General features: G+C 45.1%; 3 protein-coding genes across 5 annotated transcripts; 2 read left to right on the plus strand and 1 right to left on the minus strand.

The window, feature by feature from the left end:
• The first annotated feature begins 10411 nt into the window (after positions 1 to 10411).
• On the plus strand, positions 10412 to 15128 carry LOC105695106. Of its 2 annotated transcripts, none has more exons than XM_023433372.1 (4): positions 10412 to 10553; positions 13732 to 13782; positions 14235 to 14393; positions 14613 to 15128. In XM_023433372.1, the coding sequence occupies exons 2-4, from the start codon at positions 13738 to 13740 to the stop codon at positions 14799 to 14801; spliced, it is 393 nt and encodes a 130-aa protein (XP_023289140.1). In that variant the 5' UTR covers positions 10412 to 10553; positions 13732 to 13737; the 3' UTR covers positions 14802 to 15128. The 2 variants fall into 2 exon arrangements, with proteins under 2 accessions (XP_023289140.1, XP_012271825.1); XM_012416402.2 differs by having other exon boundaries at positions 10412 to 10549.
• A 1109-nt stretch (positions 15129 to 16237) lies between these two features.
• Positions 16238 to 18158, minus strand: LOC105694922 (leptin receptor gene-related protein). Of its 2 annotated transcripts, none has more exons than XM_023433378.1 (4): positions 18007 to 18158; positions 17260 to 17334; positions 16994 to 17192; positions 16238 to 16915 (listed from the first exon to the last, which is right to left on the minus strand). In XM_023433378.1, exons 2-4 carry the CDS (start codon positions 17298 to 17300, stop codon positions 16802 to 16804), a joined length of 354 nt encoding a protein of 117 aa, XP_023289146.1. In that variant the 5' UTR covers positions 17301 to 17334; positions 18007 to 18158; the 3' UTR covers positions 16238 to 16801. The 2 variants fall into 2 exon arrangements, with proteins under 2 accessions (XP_023289146.1, XP_023289148.1); XM_023433380.1 differs by lacking the exon at positions 18007 to 18158 and adding an exon at positions 17402 to 17973.
• Positions 18159 to 18321: 163 nt separating this feature from the next.
• LOC105695105 lies at positions 18322 to 19576 on the plus strand. Its single transcript, XM_012416401.2, has 3 exons — positions 18322 to 18535; positions 18793 to 19087; positions 19185 to 19576. Exons 1-3 carry the CDS (start codon positions 18530 to 18532, stop codon positions 19391 to 19393), a joined length of 510 nt encoding a protein of 169 aa, XP_012271824.1. The 5' UTR covers positions 18322 to 18529; the 3' UTR covers positions 19394 to 19576.
• Positions 19577 to 19604: the final 28 nt, after the last annotated feature.

Consider the following 19604-nt stretch of genomic DNA (forward strand, 5'->3'; position numbering starts at 1 on the left):
CCTTCTCTTCGCGAATGTATTTTTTAAGGACGCGGGACACGTGGTGTTCGCATGTCGATCTGAGCAGGAAGATTGCAGAACTGAAAAACGGTTAACAGAAGGAGTATTATTTCTCTCATTCGGCTATAAACTCTCCGATCATGAAATATCTGACCATGGGGACAGAAATAGAAATAACAGAAGGAGTATTTCTCTCATTTTCTCCCTTTTGACCATGAAGTGTCTGGCTACGAAGGCAGCGGAATCGAAAGAGGGAGCGGCGCAAAATGGCAAAATGGAAACTACCCAACGATACAGAAAGAGGAATATCTTTTTTATCCTTCAAGAGAATATATACCAAGATAACCTCCATACATATCACATCCCAAACCATGGCATACACCTTAAGACATTTTTCTCCCTCTTCCCTTCATCTAAACTGATTACACAGCCCAATATGGCGGCGGCCTATCTAACAGCGATCTACGAAAGAGCAACCCCTCTGTCTTCTTTCCTTTTTTATCCCTTCTAAAGTGTGGGGACCGACATAACCTCGGAACATCCCATCTTTCTCGCTCCTTCTCTAGAGTCGCAAATCCGACGTCTCGGCGCGCAGAAGCCGAGGCGTCGCGACGCCCGACGACGGTTCACCCCGGACGTCGCCGTTTTCCCGGCCGTTTATTTTCGGCGCGTCCGTAAACCCGGCGGAGAGACCGCGCGATGAAAACGCGTCCTTCGGGCGTTGGCTGGCGATTATTATTTTTATTTTTATTTATTTTTCTTTTTCCTTTTTTTTTTTTTTCTCTCGCCCCAGCTCTGCGTATCGGCGTCGGCGATGACTCTCCACGTCCCTGGGACCACCCAGGGGTTCCCGAGGGAGCGGCGCAGATGGCACTCGGTTTAATTAACCCTATCCCCTGGATGATAATTCATCAACATCGGAGCGACACCTCCCCGCCATTTTGGGGAAAGTGGTGAGGAAAAAAATGGGAGTGGAGATAAAAGCGAGGAAAATATAAAAAAAAAATGTGCAGAAATTGGAGGATGAAATTTTACGGAAAAAAAAAAAATAAATAAGAGGGGGATCACAATGTAGAGGCTTAATTAATTGTATCCCTTGGATGATAATTCATCAACATCGTCACACCTCTCAGCCATTTTCGGGAAAGTGGAAAATAAAAAAACAGCAAGATTTGTCGCAAAAACCATATAGGGAAAAATTGAAGAAGAATTGAAAAACACAGCAAAATTTACGGAGTGAAGAGTTAGAGAAAAAAAAAAAAAATTTTAAACACCCCATGGAGAGACTGTGACTAATTTTTTTTCTTTTAATACTTTTAAAGATATGGTGAAGCAAGTGGTCAAGAGATCTGAATTTCATTGGGAATGGATGGGAATTCACGACCCCCCCATGAAAGGGAAGGTTCCCAACAGGAGCGGAAAAGTCCTTTTTTTCCCTCTCCCTCTCTCTACTTGCCCCTCTCCGGTCTCTCTCTCCCGGTTTCTGCTCGGTTTGCTCCTGCAGGATTTCCTGTTTCCTGCAGCAGGCAACCTGCTTGCCGACAGGAACGACTCGGCGTAAATCAAGTCGAGCCCTGGACTCGTTTTCTCGGGCGGAAGTGAGAATTCCCCTACGGAGAGGGAATGATAAAAAGTGCGATCGATCCCGATCGGGAGAAAAATCGGATTGCCCAATGCCCCCCCTCGGCCTTCCCTCGGGACTCCTTTAAGCCGTGGAAAAGCGAGTGAAAGCGAGGATTACCGGGGAATTCCTCGTCCAGGGATTTCGTAAACGGCCTTGGCCGTTCCCGGAATTCCTGCCGAGGTGATTCCGATCGAGAGAGGAAGAGAAAGAAAAAAAAAGAGAGGAATGATTTATTAACCCTTTGGCTACTAAGAGCGCCTAAAGGCGCCCGACGTTTGGTCCAATATTCCCTGCACGGTCAGAGGAATTTCGCCCATACGTCAAAATGTCTCCGTGTTCAAAGGGTTAGTAAGCCCAAGATACTCCAGCTCCATATTCCCAAAAAAGGAGGTAGAAATAAATTCGGTAGCATCGAGGATTTTCTCCACTTTTAAATGGTAAATATTCCGGGCAAATAGCTCCTTTAAATGATACTATATTAAATAAATTATTGCATCTTTATAAATGGGTTCGACAGATATACGGTCCCATGGGACCTGTTACTCTTCCCGGAATCCCTGTTTACCTTCTCGGAATCCCTGTTTGCCTTCGTGGGATCCCTGTTTTCATTTCGGAGGGCCTTTTATCCCGCTATCGAGGCCGCAGCTCCCTCGGGACGTCCTCCAGACTCGAGATAACGCAACTTGCAGCGCATAAGGCCGCTGCAGGAAGTCCGCGCGGCCTCGCCGCGGAATGTTTGGCCCTCGGATGAATCGACAGAGGCCCCTCCCTCGGGAGGAACGCCCGGGAGAGCCGGGAAGAGCCGGGAAGGCTTTACGAGGCGTTCGCCTCGGGCATTCGCGCGAAAACGCTGCGGCGAAGCGGAGCCTTTACCCTTTCGGTACTGTACAAGGATCATACCCGTGTCGATAATCCCGAAAGTGGTCCGAGTCATTTCTATTTTCCTCCTAAACATTCGTTATTTATTTAATTTAAACGTAGCAATCTAAATCGACCCAAGCAAGATACCCCTTTCGGTACTGTACAAGGATCATACTCGTGTCGATAATCCCGAAAGTGGTCCGAGTAATTTCTATTTCCTTACTAAACATTAGTTATTTCTTTAATTTAAACGTAGCAATGTAAAACGACCCAACGCAAGGTATGGAATAAATTCATTTTTTTTTTAGATCATTGCTTAGACCACTTTTGTAAGTAAGGGCACGCTGTGTCCATTTGGTCCACTATGGCTTGCACGCCTCAAGGAATTTCGCCCATATGTCAAGAGGAGTCGGCGGCGCTCTTTCGGTCTTATCGATCCGCAAGCTTTTAATGTTTTTTCTACCCCATTTCGGGCTTGGTCCAAGCGGCGAAATATTTTTTACCAGCTTCCTCGAGGTCTCGGGAAGTTCCCGAAAATTTGCCGAATCCTCCGGAGCCGCCTGGCCGCGTGCGGAATATTTTCCGGACGCCGCCGCCGACAAAGGGCCTCCTGTGCCGCGCGGCGCGCTTCGCTCTCGCGTCGTTAACAATTACGCTCGTTAACGGAGCCAAGTGTCGTAACTGGGTTAATGGCTGCCGTTAACGGGAGACGAGCAGCGATCGAAATCATCAAACGGCCTCAAGAGATCCGAAGACCTCCGGAAGCTGAGGGGGATCCAAAAATATCGCGGCAGATCGATGGACGAGAAACAGGCGAACGAGATAAATCGATACATCAAAGTACCCTCTCTTTCCTCGCCACGTCTTTCAATTTTCTCTCTTCCTGGTCCAGACATCAAGCTAACCTCTCTTCCTTAGTGATATTTTCATTCCCTCTCGAAAACCGTCTGCTTTTCCATTTTCCCGAGGCTTTCTCTCTCCATTCCTCGTGTCACTCTAACCTCTCCACATTTTCCTAAGTATTCTCTATCATCATTTCCTTTCCCTTGATAATACAATTCCCTCTCCTTCTCTTCTTCCTTATTCTATATCCTGAGATCTCTATATTTCTCTCTCTCCCTCTTACATTGTCTTTATGTCGAGAATGAAATGGAAAAGGATGCGAAATCAGGAAATCCCTTTTTTTCTCTCTCTTTCGCTGTCACTGTCCCTATAGCGAAGACCAGGAAATGGGTGCGGAAAATCGATCGATAGGATTTTCCTTCCTTCCCCCAGGCTCAAAGAAAGACCAGGAACGACTCGATTCCTCTCGATCGATCCGATCGGCGATCGATCCGCAAGGTCGACCGGCTCTCGCCGGGGAAGGCGACTCGCGTGCAAGGCGTAATCGCCTCGCGAATCCTCCAGGAGCCTCGTAAAAGGACACTTTCCTTTTTCTCCTCGCCCCTTTACGAGCTGAGCCGCCGTTACGTCGGTCCTCGTGGCCAATTACCATTTTTACGCCCCCGACTTTTACGCGATGCGACGTAACTCACGGTCTTACCCTCGCTCCCCCGCAGGTAATTAATTAACGATCGCTTAACGGTGCGACATCCGGTCGCCGTGTTTTCCAGGACCCTCCAAGACATCTCCAAGATGTCCTGGAAAAATCCTGCGATGACTTTCTCGACTGAGAATGGGAGAAAGAAAAAGGTCAATCCTGAGAGGGGAGCGAGGCGACTCGGAAAGTGAGAGTGGAAAGAATTGAAAATAAATTTCTAGAAAATCTGAGAGATTTTCCAAAATTTCCTGAGAAATTCTAGAATATCTCCAACATTTGAAGAAAATCCTGGACTTCCCAGGATCCTCCGGGACATCCTGGATAACTTCCACAGGACGTTCTCGACCGCAACTGGGGGAGGAAGAAAAAGGTAAACCCCGGGAAGCCGGAGCAGCCCCAGAAAGTGAGAGTTTAGAAACCGTGAAAAATTCCGAGGAAATTATAGGAATATCTAGGAAACTCCCGGAATCTCCTGGGACCTCCGGGAGTGCCGGTGAAACCGATCGTGACGTCCAGGAGAAAATCGAGCCCGTCATTTCACGGGGATTATGCAAGAGAACCCGGAGATCACGTTCCTTGAAGAGGGGTCATCTTTTTTTATTCCTTTTTCTTTTCATTCTTCCCGATCGTCCCCTTTGAAAATCCCAGGTAAAATCATTCGATTTCTAACCGTAGGATTAACGACTCAGAGAAATACCAGAGGATCGGTTAAAAATGATCGGTTCCTTACCTCTCCGAAGGTTTTCTCCCTCTCCAGCTGAATAAACCGAGGAGCATCTTCTTCTTTTCCTTTTTTCTATTTTCTCGTCGATCCCGAGGCCGACCCATCGGAAAGATCCCAGCAGCCATCGAAATCGGCAGGAGGGACCCCACTCTGAAAAAAAAATCCCATAAATCAATTAACAGAGCATTTGAGTCAAGCCGATAGATAAATCCCGAGGTAGGAAAGATTCCAATCGATTATTAATACAAGCCAACTGAGCCAATAAATCGATCTGGAGGTCGACTCGTTGGAAAAGTTCTGGCGATCTGCAAAGTCGATCGAAAAGATTCCATTAATCGATTAATGGCATCATCCAATTGGACTTAATTGGATCGATCGATCGCGAGGTCCGCCATTTTTCTGCCAACTTTTCGACGGTTCAAGGAAACATTTTTCACATTTTCGAGGAAAAGGCGCCGCGAGATGAGGAGGACCCCCCATGGAGAGGAGGAAGGACGTGTCGGCGGAGTTCCAGAAGCTCCAGGAGGCCGCGAAGATCGCCAGCATCTTCCACAAGGATCAAAAGAAATTCCACCGAAATCCTAACCTCGAGAAACTAGCGTACTCGTCCCTCCACTGCTTGCAACTGGTAAATCATAAAAAGGAGGGGAGAAAAAAGAAGAAATAAAAGAAAAGAAACCTGAAATTCTTCGCAAATTTTTCCCCGATTAAATTCCCCATAAAGTAGACCGTCATTTAAATTCCCGACATGGAACATAAATTTCGGTCATTTGAATCTGCAATCAGCTGTTCAGTTCCGCGATCTAGATCCATAATTTCTGTAATTAATTTGCATAATTTCCGATCCAACGTTATAAATTAGACGTCATTTGCGATTTTTTAAATGGTACAAGGGGAGGGGAAAAAAAACAATGTAGAGGGAAGATATGCCTCGAGGTGTCATCTCAGCAGATCATAACGAGGTCGGCATAGTGACACCTAAGGTGGGAAATTATCGACGCTTATCAATTATTATGTCACCTGGCACGTGGCCGGAGGAGATCAGGTCGCGTGCGATAATCTCGAGGCGGATTTATTCCCGCAATTCGATATACGTCCTACGTGGCATTTCTCGCTCCCCTTTCCCGAGGGACTACGTGTCCGATCTCCGATTACGCGAGTCTGAATCCCGGTTTTTACTGACAAGGAATGACTGTGCCTCGATGACCCAGATGAGAGCGCCGATGCGGCACGAATAAAACGGAAATTACAACCTCGACAGGCGAATAATCTAATTGCTCGATAAAACCGTGTCATAGACTCCTCTCCTTGTTCCACGTCGCGAAGAGAATGAAAAGAAATGAGGGAGGAAAAAAAATTAATAACCTTCGAATTTAACCCTTGCCTAGATGAGGACTGACCCACGCGCGGTCGCCATTTTGCTTTCCCTCGTTTTCCTTTTTATTTTCTAAAGAATCATGAATTAAAAGAATTAAAATGTTAAGTGGAAACGCGTGATATAGATTCTTCCCCTTATTTCGCATTATCATTTTCCTATCTATTATCTGAAGAATCATGAATTAAAAGGGCTGAAGAATCATGAAAAAAAAATTCCTAATTAAAGGATCGGTTCGTAATAATCGGCAGGCTGGTAATTAATTCGCAATTAAAGGCGACAGGTGTGTCCTGGTTGCTATTCGGTTCTAAATTTGCATTAACAATTGCCAGCGGACTCGTGTTTACGAATCTCTCGCTCGAATTACCGGATGTCGTCCCCGATTACATAACTATTCCCTCTCCCCTCCCTCTTTCCTCCTCTTTCTTCCTCTCTCGGAGCGAGCGACCCGTGATAAATCCGCGACAGAAACGCCTATCACGAATTACGTCGAACAGCTCAACCATGAATTACAAAGACGAAGAGAATGAACCCTTATTAAAAATGAAAAAAAATGGATTAATGTTACCAGACGTTCCTAGCTAAAAGATTTCTGGTTATCATTAATGAGAAAGTCTGGTTAATGTGATGGCAATATGATGATAGATAAAAATAATAAGGGCACATTTAACAGTCCAATCTGATTAAAAAAAATATATATATCTAATCCGAAAGAATATATAAAATAAAATATGAAAATAATAGGAATTCTGGTTCGCTTACTAGGAATTCCTTTTTTTCTGGTTTTGAGTGCAGGATACTCGAAATTCTTCGAGCTCGTTTAATATTTCTTTTTCCAGCTGACTGCAATGACTATCCTGATTTTTCATCACGTGTACCTTGCGAAGAATCGCAGGCTGCATAAAAAGGAGCCGCAGGTCCCGTTGATCCCGGAAGAGGGAAGTCTCTTCTTCCTGGTGCATCCTATTTGCATCCTGATAAGCCTCGTCCTTATGGTCCTGCGGATTTTCACGAACATCCTGGAGAACAAGCACGAGTTCGTGAGCAATAATGATACAGGAACTGTGGAGACTATTTATCAGGTCGTTCCAAAATTCTTTTCCACTTTTATGGATACTTCATAGCCCCTCTATTAATCCTTCATAAAGAGGATTATTTAATATTTAAAAAGTGCTTTTTATAAGGAGATCGCATCACGCCTAATTTTAAATGCCTTCGTTAAACCTTCTCAAATAATTAATTATGGGTATTAAGTGATCAAAATAAAGGAAAAACGACCTGATACAATCTCTAGGACAATAGTGCGTTCTGTTAATTACAAAAGAAAGGAATCTTCTTTTTAGGCAGTTTATCCATCCATTGTGGGAGCTATTCTGATGATATCTGGAGGAATCGCCGCGATGCGCCACGCGAAGGTGCACATCGACCTGGACCAGGTAACCGACGAAGAGTTGCTCCAGCATCCCGTCTACATTCACGACTTCTCCGTCTGCATCTTCTCCATCTTCGGGATGTGTCTCTACCTGATCTCATTCTTCCTCTTCTGCGACGTCCTTCAAGCGGTCTGTTAATAAAATAATAATCAATATAAGAATAATAAAGCGCGTTGAAAGTAAAACTCTAAAAGAATGATTAGATATTGTGTTGCACCGGCGAAAGTTAAACTAACCGAAGATTAAAATCGTCTGGTGATCATATGAAGTCGGGCGGTTAATTCTAATCGCGCGTTAGGTAATCCTCGGTTAAGGATTTTAACTCGAGTGTCGTTAACGTGAGAATTTACGCGTGAAAAGATTCACTTGGAAAGTAAATAATTAACCGCTGGCTCTTACCTGTACAGGAGAGCCGGAGGCGGAAACTGGAGGCAGCAATGGACGAGGTTGAGACTTCCAGCTCGAGTTCCGAAACTCTGGAAGGTCAAGACACGCGGGATCAACAGGAAGTAGAAATAGATCCGGAAGACGAAGTCGGAGTCGAAGACCGCCGCGAGCGACCCGGCGAACTTAGACCCATCGCCAATTTGGACGCCATGCCGTCCCACTTGACAGTCGAGCAGGGAGTAAGGATAAATTTGGAAAAATTCGAACTCAAACCTCCCCTTCGATCCCTCAACTCGATAGATCGAAACGAATTACCTTTCTCTCGAAACGATCGATAACGTCGCTTCGCGCGATTGCGGCGACTTCAACTAGTGGCGTCATCCCTCGGCGCTCGCGCGAAGCTCTTAGCGAAACCGCCAACGGATAAATCAAGAAGCGGGCTCGAATTCAAGCTTTACATATAGATTGATAAATGGATTATTAATAATCCCATGGTCTGCTGGTTTGGTTAGTAATCTCAATTGTCCACGTTTCCAGGTGGAGGACGACCTGGCTGTGTATTGCTGCTGCGTCGATCTGTGGAATTACTTGAAAAAGAAGAACGAGCCCGCGCGGCCCACGCACGAGTTCCAAGTGGTGCACGTAATGTGACACTAATTCCCGCTCGTCAAAGGGCGTAATTAAATCAAGCAATTCGCCGCCAAGTCGAGAAGAGAGAAGAGGAAGATAATGGATCCCCGAAAGCCTGTGGACGCACTCGAAATATCTCCGTCTTCTTCCATGGCCCGGAAAACGCGGAAACTCCGAATTCCCGGGCGATCGAGATTTATCATCATCGCGAATGTCGGGAACAATGATGTCACGCCCGTAGATGGAACGCACGAATCTTGTCGCCTCGTCATATATCTGATATATCTCGGGCGTGATATCACGCAATGGTGACGTCACTTCCCCCCCCGAAGATCGAGATACCTCGAGCTAATGTAATGAATAATTTATTCGCGGCATCCGAGTTGTCAAGGTCGGGGGAAAAAAATAGAAGAAAAAACGCCGAGCTCCTTTACTTCGACTTTGACGACTTGGGCGACATTTTCGAGGAATCTCGGCGAATATCGATTACATGAATATCCATGAAAGCCGCCTCGTTAAACCGCAAATCAAATGTAAATCAAATTTATTGGCGTTCAAGTTTGACCATCGATCAAATTCTTTGGCGCCAAATTTAAAAAGAAGAAAAAGAAACTGTTCCTAAAAGTGGAGTTAATTTGATCGGCTTGTATGTATTATTAAATAATGTACAGTTAGGTAGAGTGCCGTTAATGATAGTATTGATTATATCAATAGTAGCGATAATATTGATATTTATAACGAGATGAACGACAAGCAATACGTTAGTTCTCGATTTAACAGTTTTAAGGTATTCCTTAATTTGGAAAAGTGGGAGATTATTATATCAGGTCACTCGAAAAATTCTGTCGTTTCCTGGGAGCGTTTTTTGCCTTACAGTACTTGTATCGATGTTACTGATTAATAATGTAATTAACAATGTTACGATTATATTTTGCCTTGTGCTTGTAAAGCTACTTTGAAGTTCGCCTTCGTAAACGATTACAGAACGCCTCGTATAATTCGTCGTTCGGCTTCAAGTTGAGAATTCGAAATTTGTCGATTCTGCTCGCGGAAATCCGATTTGTTTACAAACTAAGGAGTAATTTTACACAGCCCTGACCTACACTCTGGGCTGTAGAGCGACCCGAAGGTGCCGAAGAAAGAAAGAAAGAGTACGCGAAGCAAGAGAGACGAGCGAATTCCGCCAACCTATACTACGTTCGACGTGAGCGACTTTTAATAAATCATGATGTAAAGCAGACCTACATCATGTAATAAATGACGACTAAATTCTCGTAGACCTATAGCTTCATTTACCACCGCGAGATTTCCCTGAGGAATTAAAAGGCACTCTGAAAATGTTTTTCTCGGGTCCCTCTTAAAGGAGCTCCAATTGCTTGATAAGCGCGAACTTTTAGAAAATTCCTATCTCCGTCGGAAAAAATCCCACGCACTCATGTGACAGCTACTTTTTCACGGCAAAATAGTGGAAGTTTGAGGGAAAATTAGATCGAAGTTCTGAAAAAAATTCTACGAGGACTCAATGCCCTCCCGAAGGAGACAGAGTCATGGTTCTCCCATGGAGGTGGAGGATTCTTCAAAAATTCATATCTCCTTTGAGAAAAATCGTAAAAGCTCTCACTAGGGCTCATTTTAAAGGCAAGGAATAAAGGTTTCGAGGAAAAATTTTCTGAGGATCTGGAAAAATTCAGCGCAGGCTCAACGCCCCCACGAAGGAGGGCAAGCAATGGGTCACGCTCCCAGGAAACGTCGCGAACACGCGTTACGACGAACGCACCGTTTCTGGTGCGTCGTTGAAAGAGTGGGGAGAAGGGACGCGGACTTGGAAGTACGCTTCTTCGTAAGCGTAGATCCTCGCCCGTAGTCTCTCGACAGTCGGCAAGGAACGAGCACGACATTCGACCTCTCGAAAGGCCTCCATCGAGCGTCTCCTTCCTCTTCCGCCTCGAGTCTCCCGAAACCAGAAAAAGAAAGAGTACGTACGTACATCACTTAATGATACATATTCCCAACAATTAAACGCCGCTAATTAAATTCCCTCTAACTCTTCCCTCGGTCTAAACATCTCTGAAATCAGCACTAGTCGATCCGCCCTCGAAATCGATTCGATTGGAATTTTTTTTTCCCACCGAAGGGAGAGAAGACGCGGCGTGTCCTACCGCGATCCACCTGTTGCGCGTCCTTTGTAAAAATTCTCCCACGGGCCCGAATCGCTTAGCGAGGTTCTCGTCATTTTTCCCGGGGGTGAGAACGTCTCCGGAAGGGGAAAAAAATTACAAGGGAAGACGAGGTCGGATCGGTCGGCGGGGAAAAAATCGAAGACGCCGAAGGGCGTGGGCCGAAAGGCGAGGCTCTCTTATTACAAGTTTCGCTCGCTTCTTAGTGATATCACGGCCGGGAATTATTCTCGAATCTTCGTCTTTCCCACTCTTCTGGCTATCTTCCTTATTCTAGAATGTATTCGGAACGAAATCCCTGGTAATCGAGGCAAGGATTCGGACATTTCGGCGCCTTGGCGTCCCTTCGAGCGTCTCGGCGTCCTTTCTGCCAAGGGACGCTTCGACTTCTTCCTCCTCACTTTGCTCGCCTTTAAAAGAATTTATATAATACTGCCTTAGGAAACTAACTTTACAATTGCTCTGAATCATGCTTCGAAGTTGCTCTTAACACTAATTTTCATTCCCCTCCTTTTCCTTTTTTTTTCTTTTTTTTTAAAATGTTTCATCGGCTATTTTTCGTTCTTATTAACTTTTAATTCGCTCTCGCTTAACATCTGCCCTAGTTATCTATTAATTAATTCTTATTTGTATCTATTTCTGTCCCCTTTCCTCTATTATCCTTATACATACTATTGATTTTACGCACGTTCTAGTACCCTAGTCTCCTCCCAGTCATAGACATATTTCCCCTAGCTTATCCCTAGAACTTCCTTCGAATCAATTCTAATTCTGCCCCGTTTCCTGCGTCCTTATCATTTCCCTTTCCGACTCGTCCCGGATATCAGGAATAAACGTCTCTTCGAGTGTGAAGACCTTCGAAGAAATTCTTTCCACGCCATGAAATGGAGGCTCGCATCTTGCCAGGTTTATTTTCGTAACGCACAGCTTCCAGACTCGATTTCCAAACAGTCGGCTTCCTCTCCTTCTCCCTCTTCCTCCTTGAATTATCCATTTCCGAAAGCCGCATTATGCGCCTTGGGGCGGCTCGGAAATATCGCGGAGGCGCCTACGCGAAAATAGACGCGGCCTTTCCGTCTGTATTAAGGTGAAGTGAAAATCGTTCGATTCGAATAAAACATTTTTTTAAGGGGATTGGATCGAACCAAAAACATTCACACATGACTCGTGAGCACCTAGGAATTATCCTGACACTTTGAGAATTTCAGATGTTCCAACAAAATTTTTTAACTTTGCCCAGACCAGAACCAAAGTGGCGTCGAGCTCTCATATTTCGATTAATATCCGATTATTGAAGGCTCTAATATGAGAAACGAAAGGGTCAGGACAATTGTACGAGAATTTATAACACTCTGGTAATCGAGAAACTCGCATTTGAACGGGATAAAGGCGAGAAAAGTGTCTTATGCGCTGGTATGCTAATGCGATGGTAACACGAGGTCTCGGAGTGAAAATTTAGTTGACACGGAAATCACAGATGGCGCAGGGGGTCCCTCTGTAGTCAACTAGGGCCTCGGAAAGCACGAATCCAGGGGATTTCTGGAGTTTTACCTCGATCTCTTTATAATTATTGTATGAAAACAGGCGGTCTACGCCACTTAGTACAATACCCAACATAACTCGACCCAGCTGTCGATATTAAAATTATTTTCACAGAGAGCGGCTCCTTATCCGCGGAATAAAAATTTCCACTGCGACCGTGGGAGCTCGGTGATAAATTCTTATCACGGGTGGAGTTCCCTAAGTGACGGAAATAAATAGGAAATAAATAGAAAATAATTAGGAAATAAATCCGAGATAATCAGTTCGCTCTAGTTTTCCAACAATTGACGAACAGATAAAATTTCCCGAGTTATGTAGAAGTCGAAACCGAGAAGGGGAACCGACCGAGCGAGTGTCGCGCAATTCTTCCCTCTCTTGGTCGACTTTTACGTCGTTCTGCCCATTTCTGGGGCCCAGGGTCGTCGGATTCCGTCCCACTGACCCAGCTCCTCCGAGGTCGGTCGCACTTTTCCCACAAATCTACCTTTCTTCCCTAGGGAATCGCTCTCCCCGAAAATCCAGCCTCCCGTGGCCGAATGAAATAATCCTAGCTCGAACGGAAACGCCCTGCCGCGAGAGTCGTGAAATCATCGCGTTGAAAATAGAAAAACATCAGCATTCCTCTACGAGACGTTCCTCGAGATCGATGATCTCATATCGCATCATGTATCTCGGCTACAGTCATCGGTCGCTCTTGTCGCTTTTATGCGGAATCGATACAGGCTGGCTTTTAGACGCGATAAGGCGAACCGCGAGGTCAGCCTTATCGGCGCTCTTTATCACAATTCGGAACGGGATTTTCACCTGGGGAGGTGTCGTGTCAAACGGCGCTCATACCTTATGATAAAGCTACGCGATTTGTCCAAAACGTCGACTTAATCAATTTTCGTGTTTCTTTCAATTTAAAGATGACGACTTAACTTCAATGATAACGCTCTCTGTCAAGAATCGAAATTTTCACCTGGGGCGAATAATTCATAACGGATCCGAGGTTTTGACTCGATGGATTCTCAACAACTCGGTCGACTTTCAGATCTCTTACTCGCTAGCGAATCGTTAAAAGTGGCTACACCTCGAGACGAATTGACATTGGCGGGGCTGCGCACGTTTCAGTGATAAGAGCGAACGTATAATCGCGACAGAGGACACAATTCGCGTTTCACGCATTTTTTTTCCATCCCTGCAAGTTGACCATGAATGTAGGATAAAGAGAGAGGAAGAAACGGTACGAAGTTCACTCGAAACCTACTGCAACGAGTAATTAAAAACATTAACACGTGTTTAAGGCACTTTCGTAACCCCTTAAGAGAGACGGTGAGATTACAGCGCCGCCATCGGTAGTCTAGCGAACGATCGAGCATCAAACGTGCTATCGATCCTTGCTTCTATTGCGATTTCTGAATTCTCCGGCTAAAACTAATCTCTCTTTTGTTTCCAGATCGCCATGGCCACTATCACGAGGTTGACCATCGTCAAGTTCCTCGAGTTGGTGAGTATCTTCATCTCGAAATGCATAAAAGGAGGATTGAGCGCAATCACTCGGTAAAGTAGCCGTGAATGGAAAGAACGACGCACGTCGCGACGACGCGGGAAGAGAAAGATAACGAGATAAAAAGAGAGGAAACGAGAGGGTCAGCCTCGAGAATGGAGCGTGACATAATCGACGATTGCGACAATACTCGCGCGCCCATAGGCACGCTTTATTATTCGCATATACTCGCCACAGAAAACCGGAAGTGCCCGCCACGTACACTTCCGGCCTGACCATCGAAGAGAAACGAAAGGTGAAACGTAACGCGCTTGAAATTCGTAACCTCTCGATTCTCTTCATTGGACGCATTTCTTTAGATAGCTTTTATCATTTCGAGACGCAATCATGATACTACATCCCTATCCAGAGGTCTTAATCCCCGAATTCACGAGATATATCCTCCGTTCCAGCTGATAGTGTGCATCCTTATCGGACTGCACTACAACTCGTTCAATGCAGGCAGCAATCACACGGCGATGATCACCATGGGGACCTTCGGAGGATACCTTATCATCCTGGTGGGCCTCTTCGCCGGCAGCGTCATGGGAACCCCCGTAAACCGCCGAGTGGTAATATCTGAAATCAATGAATCCTTGATAAGAAAAAAAAACAAACAACAAAAGACACATAAAAAATTGCTCATTGGAAAATATCTTCGTTATCGAGTCGTGACGAGTTTTTCATAAAAAAAAAAAATAAGCGCCACCTCGTGATAAAAAATAGCTCATTTTAAATATCCTTGCAGGGCCTCTTTATCACTAAACAGCTGATTCGAAATATCCTTGCAGGACCTCTTCTTCAGCCTTATCGGCTGCGTGCTCTTCATCGTCGCGGGTGCCTTGAACATCGAGTTCTTCCAGAAGGTCAACTACAACTCGTCCTTCCGCGACACGGGCCTAGCCAAGGGGTCCATCAGCATCATCGAGGGGATCCTCTTCCTGGTGGACGCCTTCCTGACCTTCCGAGGGGACGCCTAAGCCCTGATAACAAAGGAATCCTGGGTATAGAGATAGGGACTGCTCGATTGATAACGCTCGATCGCGTCGCGATTACGGAGGTGCAAAGAGGGCGAAACCATGAAGAGAGGGAGATAAAAGAAAGAGAAAGAGAGAGAGAAAGAGAGACACACATTCCGGAGTACGAGGCGAGACGATAGGAGAATAGATCGATAAGACGAGGAGCCCGATAAGAACCCGAAGGAAGAACTGAAAAAAAAAATAGAACAAAAATAGAACCGAAGACCCTGGGTCGTCGATTTTCGCGACGATCTTAACAATTGTCCGAAAAGATAATTAGAAGGGAAAGAAAAAAAAGAAAAAGAAGCCGTCCAGAGGGTTGCATCCTCTTGGATGCATCTCATAGACTTATCGCATAATCGCCTTATCACCTAAACGCGAGAGAGGAGAGATAACGTTCCCGAAATACCCCGCGGGTGAGAACCGTCGCGGCAACAATTCGCGGATTCGTCCCGCGAGATTGGCCTGTCGCCTCGGTATAAATTCGCAAATTATTAAATCGCTCGTCTATTGAGAAGGAAGGGGAAGGGAGAGACAGAGAGGAGCTGTAAATCTCGGGAAAGTTCTCCTTCGCTTCTTATCGACTCCCTTAACGTCTCCCTTCGTCCTTTTCGAGGCAACTGGGAAGGGCCGGCCTTCGCCCACAAAACGAATAGTACAAACCGAGCGAGAGAAAGAGAGACTCGCTGTTAATTTATGTGCGAATCGCGGATTCTCTCTTCTACGTACCACATCGCGCGATATTTCACGCGTCGTACATATATAAATATATATTTTTTCTTTGTTTTATAACCGCGCGGACAGACTCGTAGCCAGGCAGTCCCTTAAAGTTAGGCTTAGTTAGTACCGCCGAGGAAAACCCAGTTTCAATTCTTCATCCGCGTCGTAATTCCCTTATTCGTTGATTCGCCTTAGAGGGAATGAAGAACAGAGAAAGGGACGTAGCCGATTTGCCAAGCATTCCCTTGCGTCCTTTTCTCAGTCGCGTCGCAGCGACTCAGGCGCAATGCAAGCTTCTTCTCACCGTTCACCTGTAAACGGGATTGATTAATCGATTTGCGCCGATTTCATGGTTTCGCGACGTCTCCTGATCGACGTTTTCTATTTTCCATCCGTCCCTCATTCCCCTGTCGCGCGTATTTTTATCGCACCCGGACTAAGATGCGTCCAAACCACGTTACATATACTATACGTTTTATATATATATTATATAATATACATATATAATATGTGTATGCATACTTTTAGTGCCGGTAACACGGCGTTACGTTCACTGTTTCTTTTACTCGTGTAAATAGATGTAAAACTGTGGAAAAAAAAAAAAGAAGAAGAAAGAACTTGGCTTCGTTCGGTCCCCAAAGTCCTTCGGTGAGGATGACAGCGGTCCTGATAAGAGGTATCGGTGGACATCCTTTATTGTTAAAAATGGGTCGAATGCGTCCTGCGACGCGCACTTTTGAGCCTCGACGTGGCTGGATTTTACAAAAGGTGTCGGAGAACCTTACAAAAGAACCGAAGGGCTCGTCACTTAAGTCACCGCAGAGAGACCGAAGGGTGGCAGCCCTTTATCGGGTTTAATTCGTTTCGGAATGAGTCGACTAATCGTCAGGAAATCTTCTTGCATGGATGACGAGGTGACAGGGAAAGCGAGACTAGGTGCAACGTGAGAGATACCGAGGCTTAAGCCTAAGCGATTGGTCCAGGAAAGTGACAGCTCGTGTCCTCGGGACCTTCCTGACAAGCACAGCGTAGAAAAACCAGGGAAACGTCACTCGCGAGGGGCAAACGCCTCCTGCGGTCTCTCTGCGATGCAGTCACTTTTAACACTCGATTACTTCCAAGTCACTATCGATATTACTTAAAGAGATCGCAGTTACATCCAGGCGCTTTTTCCCCGACATCTTAACAGAGCAGTGTAAGCCTGCGCAGTCACCGCAGATTATAATCGACGTGCACACTTATCACCATGGGTTATACTCGGCATCGTCCTGGTCGAACGTCATGAAGAATCCAACCAGCGTAAGGTAAACCACGACGTTACCTGCCAAAGTCAAATAACAGGCTCCCCACTGTATCTGCAATGTTTGAATTGTCTCGTTAAGTCTACAAATGTATAGCAGAGTGTGCAAAGACTGAACAAATAATATATTCACCACTGGATTGTTCACGGGTGAGCGGGCTAATACAATTGGTAAAGCAAACGAGGATATCACAAAACCCATTGTGAAGAAGATGGCCAATTCCAGGCAGGGATTACTGCCGTTGGCTGGGTCCTCGGTGTAACGTCTCGCCAGTATCGTGGGGATCGGGGCAAGTATGTAAAAGAGAACCACGAAGAATGGCCACCACACCCTACAACATGACACCGATTCAGAGGAACGTCCCACAGGCTTTGAACTCCTGCAATGTCGATACTAACTGGTACGCAGGCAGAGCGCAGCCCAGGATGACGAACGTCATGCCGATCGAGCCAGCAAAGGCCAACGTGACCAACCTAAAATCATTCTCCCATATAACTTTCTGAAAACCGACTTAACCTAGCTTACGATATGAATACTCACGCTGCAATTAGAATGCCAGAAACAGGTCGATCATGCAACAAAATCAAAGACCATTATAAGACGCTTAGAAACTATCGACGCTATTCCCTAGCCCTATTCTTAGTTAAGGATTAACTTTGAGATCTACCTGATAACCTTTCGATCCAGTACATAATTAAAAACCCGTCGACCCTCAAAAGCTGATAGTTTCTCAGGCAAGAAATACGACGAGAGGAAATGTAAATACGGACATTAGAATACACGCATAGCAAAAGTTATTCCAGTACTATAAAATGAATCGCGAGTGCGTCGTCGCAAGATGCGGATAGTGCATCATTAATAGACCCGACTACTCTGAAAAATTGATAGTTTGACAAGCAAGAGTCGAGACAACAGGAAAATAGAAACAATAGAATACACACGTAGTAAAGATTAATCCAGTAAAAAGTGAATCGCGAGAGTGTCATCGCAAGGTGCGGATTAAATTTCTGGTAGCAAAACCAAGAAAGACGATATTTCACGCTCGAGGTGGTCAGGAGGAAATCTAGGTTATGTTTGACGAGTCTTATCTTGAATGGGAACTCCTTTCCGGGATTATCCTTTATCAGAGAACCGGTGAATATTACCTTTGATGCCTGCCATTGCGAATCGATCTGCGAATTGTTGGTTACCTCCTGTTTCTCACTTCATCTGAGTGAGTAACTTAACGTCACGGACGACATGCAAATTGAAAACGCTGAATCTTTGACAGCCATTGACTGTCGGCTTCGTGCGAGGCAGAGAGAAGATGAGAGAAGCCACAAGCCCTACTTCCTAACTATTGCGCGGTGCTGCCCTCTGGGTAGCTGAAGCGTTGAAAGGCGCAACTACGTCGATAAACGTAGAGTCCATTCAGGTGTGGTAGAGCTGGGTAGAGTGGCAGCACAGGAGGCGATCGAGCGACCCTGCCCGTAAGCAATCTTCCAACTCATCTCTGTCGTTTATAGGACGAATTTGTGGTAATCCATTGGTTGGGATTACATTTTTAACGAGAGGATTTTCTGCTAGGACGAATCGGCGGATATACCCGCAAAGAGGTGGCGGATAATTTCTGAGGATCCGTCTCCTCTCCAAGTACTCTCTGAAACGGTCTAACGATAACTGGGACTAATGGAGGTTATGTAATGTTTAACTTGCTTGATATCTATTGGAACACGACGACGATAGATGCAACCTGTGTCGAGTTTTTAGTTGATTAACGCGCGTTTCTTTTTCATATCCTGAAAGAATGTCAACTTTCATGCTCTTCTAAAAGGATAGTAATGGCATTCGAGTAACTCGACGTTAGGTCCGATGCATTCGTCGACTCAGCCCAGTAGATTAGCATTGTGTTTGTATTCAATAGTAACATTTGAGGCTTATGATTTGTTTAGGAGTTAAGGGAACCATGGTATGAAAAGTATGCCAAACTTAGATACTTCAATGCCCCAGATGGCGAGGATTTACTCGGAAAGTTATGGGGTTCGGGGAGAATCGCCTTATTAACTGGAATTAATTTTGGACTACTCGATGCGTTAGTATTGTCTAGACCTTTCCGTGTACCGACTTTGAACAACCTCGCATATTCCACCATGCCTCTTCTTGGAATAGCTACTACCTTTACCTCTGTGACATATGCTGCAACGAACATCAGAGGAAAAGATGACGTTTACAATTACGTTCTTGGTGGTATGTCATGTTTATACCTTTCTATCATATTATACGTTGGTTTTTGGTATATTGTACTCGTTCAATGACACATTCATTTTTATTTTACAAATCTTAGCTGCAGCCACTGCGCCAGTTACACACCTGTGGCTGAAAAAGCCTTTTTGGACGTTCAATATTACGTTGTTCTTTATCTTTGCTGCGGTTACAAAGAAATTGGTTACCGAGGCTGGTGGCACATTCTTTCCTGATCAGGTGAAAAGAATGGAACTTTTGCGCTCGACGGATCTTACTCTAGTAAAGAAACATCCTCATGTATTGGATTAAATTACAATAATGAAAATACAGAGGCCAGTGCCGGTTGCACACTCCTGTCGGTCTTTCCATGGGTAATAATTGCTGTACCAAAATCAGGTAGTAATGTATATTATTAAATTAAAATGTTTTACTCTATTATTCACACGTGCTATATGTATCGGCAAAATTACAAATAAGTTAATGCGTTGGAGACATTATTTCGACTGTGTCTTTCCAAACA

This window comes from Orussus abietinus, unplaced genomic scaffold (assembly GCF_000612105.2).
Source record: "Orussus abietinus isolate OABI.00-Male unplaced genomic scaffold, Oabi_2.0 scaffold82, whole genome shotgun sequence".
NCBI lineage: Eukaryota > Metazoa > Arthropoda > Insecta > Hymenoptera > Orussidae > Orussus > Orussus abietinus.